General features: G+C 32.7%; 1 protein-coding gene across 1 annotated transcript; it reads left to right on the forward strand.

The window, feature by feature from the left end:
• The first annotated feature begins 2,006 nt into the window (after positions 1-2,006).
• Positions 2,007-4,129, forward strand: LOC100809868 (protein RGF1 INDUCIBLE TRANSCRIPTION FACTOR 1). The gene is made up of 4 exons (XM_003524309.5): positions 2,007-2,159; positions 2,557-2,820; positions 3,338-3,538; positions 3,624-4,129. Exons 1-4 carry the CDS (start codon positions 2,157-2,159, stop codon positions 3,870-3,872), a joined length of 717 nt encoding a protein of 238 aa, XP_003524357.1. The 5' UTR covers positions 2,007-2,156; the 3' UTR covers positions 3,873-4,129.
• The last annotated feature ends 1,251 nt before the right edge of the window (positions 4,130-5,380 follow it).

Raw genomic sequence — 5,380 nt, forward strand, 5'->3', positions numbered from 1 at the left:
GACCTTGTAACAAGGAATCTAGTTCGCCTTTGACTCCTATGTCTATATTATCAACAGTGTTATAATATTAAACATGTACATTTTTAATACAGTAGAATTAATTCTTATTAACTTGAGTGTCATAGTCACTTTCTCAACTACTGACCCTTTTTTATGGCATCTTAACAGCATCGAAACATAGTTAAGATCTCGAACTTCAATCTATTTGGAGCACGTTAGATTCGACATTCATTAGAAATTCAATCCTAACCAACCATCCAACTTAAACACTAGAATAATCTTATTCCAAACATATCATCCCACTCCATCATAGAGAGATCGACCATGCATCACTTCAAACGTTTGTTTTTAATTCAACTGTCGTCTCATTCCTAAGAAGTTTCTACTAACACTTGTCAAAGGAGGAAAATAAAGTAGTTATTTGCTCAAATTAAATTAATATATGTATACGTACTTATTAACTAAGCTATTTTAACGGTGTCATTGCATAAAAGTCTTTTTATATTAACAGCGAGGTGCGTTCCATTAAAAAAAAGAAGAAATAAATTCGAATCTTATGACTTCGTATGTGGATTTGTCCATACAGCCGAATGCAATGGTTCAAAGTAAAGTAAATCAAAATATTTATTTAATCACACTTGATTTACTACATAGATAAACATATAAAATCATGTTATTTTATCCCACCGAAGTTTCGCATCTTCCATCTTCAACTAAATGTTTGCACCTCTCTCTCTCTCTTTTTACAGCAAATGTTTGCACCTCTAATATTTAAAGTCTTCATAAAAAAAAAAAAAGTCTCCTTATAAAGTCAACGTATACAAGTATTTTTTAACCAGTTATGAATTCCCAGATTATTCGAAAACGTGTACAATTTTTTTTTTAACCAGTTATGAATTCCTAGATTATTGGGAAACATATACAATTTTTTTAAAACCAGTTATGAATTCCCAGATTATTCGAAAAAGGCATTTATAACAACGTTATTTTTAACAATTTTTTGGCATTTGCTAAGAGTTTTTTTTTTTTGTTTGGAAGGAAATTGCTCTAAGAGTTGCTGTCAAGGAAAACATTTGTTTATACTTCTCACATCCTATACTGTTATTTTTTTGTATGTATAATCTTTTCATGTAAAAGGTGTTAAACCACAGCAGATTGGCTGATTAAGCCATTTTTAAGATCGAAATTGAGTTAAATTACAAATAAACAAACTATTAGGTACGTCTACTAGGTATTTATAGGCTCCGTATTGAGTGGGTCAACCAACTAGGACGAATTATATATGTTTTGCTTCCTCAAATTATTAATATCAATATGTGAAGATTTTGTTATTATGATTCATGAATCTATTCTACTTATGTTCAACCTTAACAAATATCAAATAAAAGCGTTTTAAAAAAAATAAATATTAACTTACTTCAAAGAAAATAAAAATAATTTTCTTCATAAACTATCTTAATTATTCCATAGCAATTTACTAATTAATAAAATAATTATAATTAACCTAACAAATTAGCTTCATCCACATTAAGCTAACTTCCAAACGCATAGATAAATTACAAAGAAACTTTTTTAATTAAAGATGAATTAAAAGTGATAAAGAGTGTTGAATGTGAAAAGTCCCTTCCCGTGAGCGCTTTTATGAGTTGGAGCTACCACTTAGAAATAATTATAATACTTTTATTTCGTAGTATTTTAAAAAATAAATAAGGAATTTATTAGGGATTCCGAGAATTTCGGTTAAATTGGCGGGAAATGGGTGGGAGGCAGCTAGCGACTTTATTTGGGGTTTCCACCCTTTTCTCCTTCTTGGGTCCCACCTCACATTCACTCTCAACCAATCTCCACCGTCCGATCACATTCCAATCCAACGGCACAACCGCGCTCCGCTTCCCGCCGATTGTACGGCACCACTTCTTTGCAGAAAAGGAAACGATTTCGTTTCCATTTTCACTTTTTATTATTTATTTATTTTTAATTGTATTATCTCTCTCTCTTTTTTTAGTTATAAAAACCACAGTACCCTTTTTCCTTATTATTTCAATCCGTTCACATTCACAGAAGAGAGAGAGAGAGAAAAAAAAAAAAAAGTCTCTGTTTCTTCACTTGCTCACAAGCCGCAACTGCTACTGTGTACCCAATCTGAGCCCAACGAGATGGTAAGCGAATCATAAATTCTATGCTCTTTGGACTCTGGGTTATCATAAAGTTTTGATTTTTCTCTGTGATTCCTTTTGATTTGCGTGCAATTAATTTCTTGATCGTTGAAGCTAGCTCATTTTCTTTGTATTTTGGATGCGTTTGTTTGATTCTTGGTGGTTCTGTTTGGTATTAGCTAATTTTGATCGTTAGGGTAATCTATCTTCCTATCATAAATTTGGTGTCAGTTTGCGTCAAATTTGAAAATTGTGACTTTAGATTAGGTTAGTTTATCACTGTGTCTTAAATATTGTGATTTGGGTAGGGTTGGATTTCTCGGAGCTGCTAACTTGTTGAGGAACTGTGTTTTGCTTTTGAAGGGTTCTTGAATTCCTTTTTTTGCAATGGGTTTTGCAGGGGGGGCAGAATCTTTCCCCAAAGGAAAGGAGTAGAGATTGGATTGGAGTTCTTATGAACAGCAGCTTTGGTTATTGTACTTATCACCATGATCTTCGATCTAATGAGATGAATGTGTTCTGCGTGGACTGTGCACTTAGGATGTGTAGGCACTGTAAGGAAGCTCATTCCCTACATAGAAGGTTTCAGATTTACAAATATTCCTACCAGGATGTCTTCCGCCATGCCGAGCTGCAGAAGTATTTTGATTGCTCCAAAATTCAGGTCCTCATTTCTTTGTCACAAGATAGTAATGATTTCATAGTTAGGGTTTCTTGATTGATTTTCTAGATGACTTTGATCAATTCAATTTCTTCATCATATTAATCTTGTTCTTTTTTGCTATACTGTGCTTGACTTGTCTTCCTCAGATATGATAGGATAACCTTTAATTATCTGATGGAAATTACATGCAGATTTTAAATTTTCAAATGAATGATGATGACATGATGTAGCTCGAGTAGTTCTTTTTTAGTGGATGTAGGCATTGATGTTGTCATACTTACTGGATTTACTACTATGACTAAGTCTAGAAATCCTTTATCAGCTTTAACCAATGAATGATATAGGCATTAAACTTGTTGTAAAACTTTTTTATAACTGAACCTCATTGCTTATTTGGTATATCTGACTCATTAAATATAACTATCTCCTCTTAATAGCAAACTCTGAACTTAATTTTCTAACTGAAAATTGATTGGTGAATGTAATTTTCTGCTTACAATGGTGATGCAATATGCAGACTTACATATCCAATAATGAAAGGATTGTGCATCTCAAACCTCGGCCTTCAATCACCAAATCTAAGTCTGCTGATCTAAGTCCCGACTCTAAATACAAAGAGACCGGCATAGCAACAAGACCAAAGTCAGGGGGCACGTGTGAAGAATGTGGAAAACACTTACAAGATGAGCGTAATCGCTTCTGCTCCATTACATGCAAGGTAACAGCCATGTTCCGATTTAATGTTTATATTTTGTGGTCTACATGTATATCATTTGTTGACTCAAGTCATGTGCAATTGTTAGATCTCAGTGCATCCAGTGGAGACCCAATACCAAGGTCAAAATCAATGTTCACCAAACCACCAAAGTGCTAGAGGCATCATCAATCCAAAACCTGAAGGCATTGACTTTACAATGAATGATAACCATAATTCAGAACCGGAGTCATCTATCTCTGAAGCTGAGCCATATGGGTGGGTTGAAGTTGTGAATTTCAGAAAGCGTCCAAGGAAAAGTATCCCTCAGAGGCCTGTCTTTGTTTTCACGTCTTAGAATAAGATACACTACTCTAATGGTTTTCTTCATTTTTTTTTTTTGACTTTACATTTCTTGAACATTTGAGGGAAGCTCAACCCCGTTATGCCCCATATTGGGATTTAAGTATATATAACTTGGGAGTTTGAGATTCAGTTGCTATTAGCAAAGTAACTAGCCGAGCTTGTATAGCACAAGGACAAAGGTAATGCTACTAACACACTTCCGACACTACTACTACTTAATATCTGTATAGTTTTCAGCATCTTACTGTACTCCCTTCGCCCCACATCTAATATCTATTAATGTTTGAGGTTAATGTATGCATATTAAAAAAATTGTTATGGATAATAAGTTTATCTTCAGCATCTTACTGTACTCCCTTCGCCCCATATCTAATATCCATTAATTTATACATATTATAAGAAATAAATTTTAAAAAATTGTCAAGTATAATAAGTGTAAATTATTATACAAATTTATTTAAAAGACATCTTAAAGATGATTTCTGATGGCATGAAAATAACTTGTCAATCCATACCAACTAAACTCAATTGCATTACAAAACTTCAATTTCGTTTTTCCAACTCGTGCTTTCATAGGGTGGTGTGCTTTTGGGGTACTTGACTTAACTACTTTGAATAGCTATATGTAGTTGAAAAAAATATTAATTAGTTGTATTTTTAAAACTTAAATAGTTTTGAAAAATAAAATAAAAACATCAATAGATATGAATTAGATGGAGACTAGCTTTTGCTTTTGCGAAAGAGGTCTTATGGCCAAGGGAGGACCATGTTTATTTCACATAGCATACTTTTCGGCTGTTACAGAGGTCTTATGGCCAAATGACTCTTTTAGCAAAACTTTGATATGGAAATTAAAATTTCCATTTCTTTGATTAGCAGGGTATTCATAGTATAGTATTATGACGTATATTATTATTTTCTGTCCTTCATGCCTCTTTAAGTGATGGGATGTTGTGTCTACATGTGTAATATTAATTAATAATTGATTCAACATAAATTTTAATTGTTATAGTTTACTTATTTTTAATTGTTGTAATCCCCCGGGTCCCCAAGTCTCTGGCTCCATATTATTAAGATTTTGCTTCTTTCGGCACTAATAAAGTAAATATATTAGGAAATAAAATTCTAAAAAGCAAAGCTGAAATTAGTAGCAATGATAAGCATGAAAATATGGTTTAAACCTTGATTATTTATATAATCAGGCATGTCCCCCACAAAGGACGTCAAAACTCATAAGGTTGTTAAGCTAATAGGGTGGCAAAGATTTGGTGTCCCCGAGACAAACTAAAATCATTAACAATGGAAAATTGAGAATTAAATTCAGCCGATAAACTTTCAAGTTTGAGCATCCGGAAGAAGCTTTTACTTAATTGAGAGAAGTGAAACTCTTTCAAGTGTTTTTCTTTTTGCTTTTATAAAGAGACTCTAATTTGTATGCAAATATATTAAAAGAATCTAGGCTTAATAGAATGTGTATTGTTGTAAATTTTCTGATATAAT

Source organism: Glycine max, chromosome 5 (genome assembly GCF_000004515.6).
Source record: "Glycine max cultivar Williams 82 chromosome 5, Glycine_max_v4.0, whole genome shotgun sequence".
NCBI lineage: Eukaryota > Viridiplantae > Streptophyta > Magnoliopsida > Fabales > Fabaceae > Glycine > Glycine max.

Coding starts and splice junctions, on each gene's coding strand:
- LOC100809868 (XM_003524309.5), top strand. Junction 2,821..3,337: donor TTGATTGCTCCAAAATTCAG/GTCCTCATTTCT, acceptor TGCAATATGCAG/ACTTACATATCCAATAATGA. Junction 3,539..3,623: donor TCTGCTCCATTACATGCAAG/GTAACAGCCATG, acceptor TGCAATTGTTAG/ATCTCAGTGCATCCAGTGGA.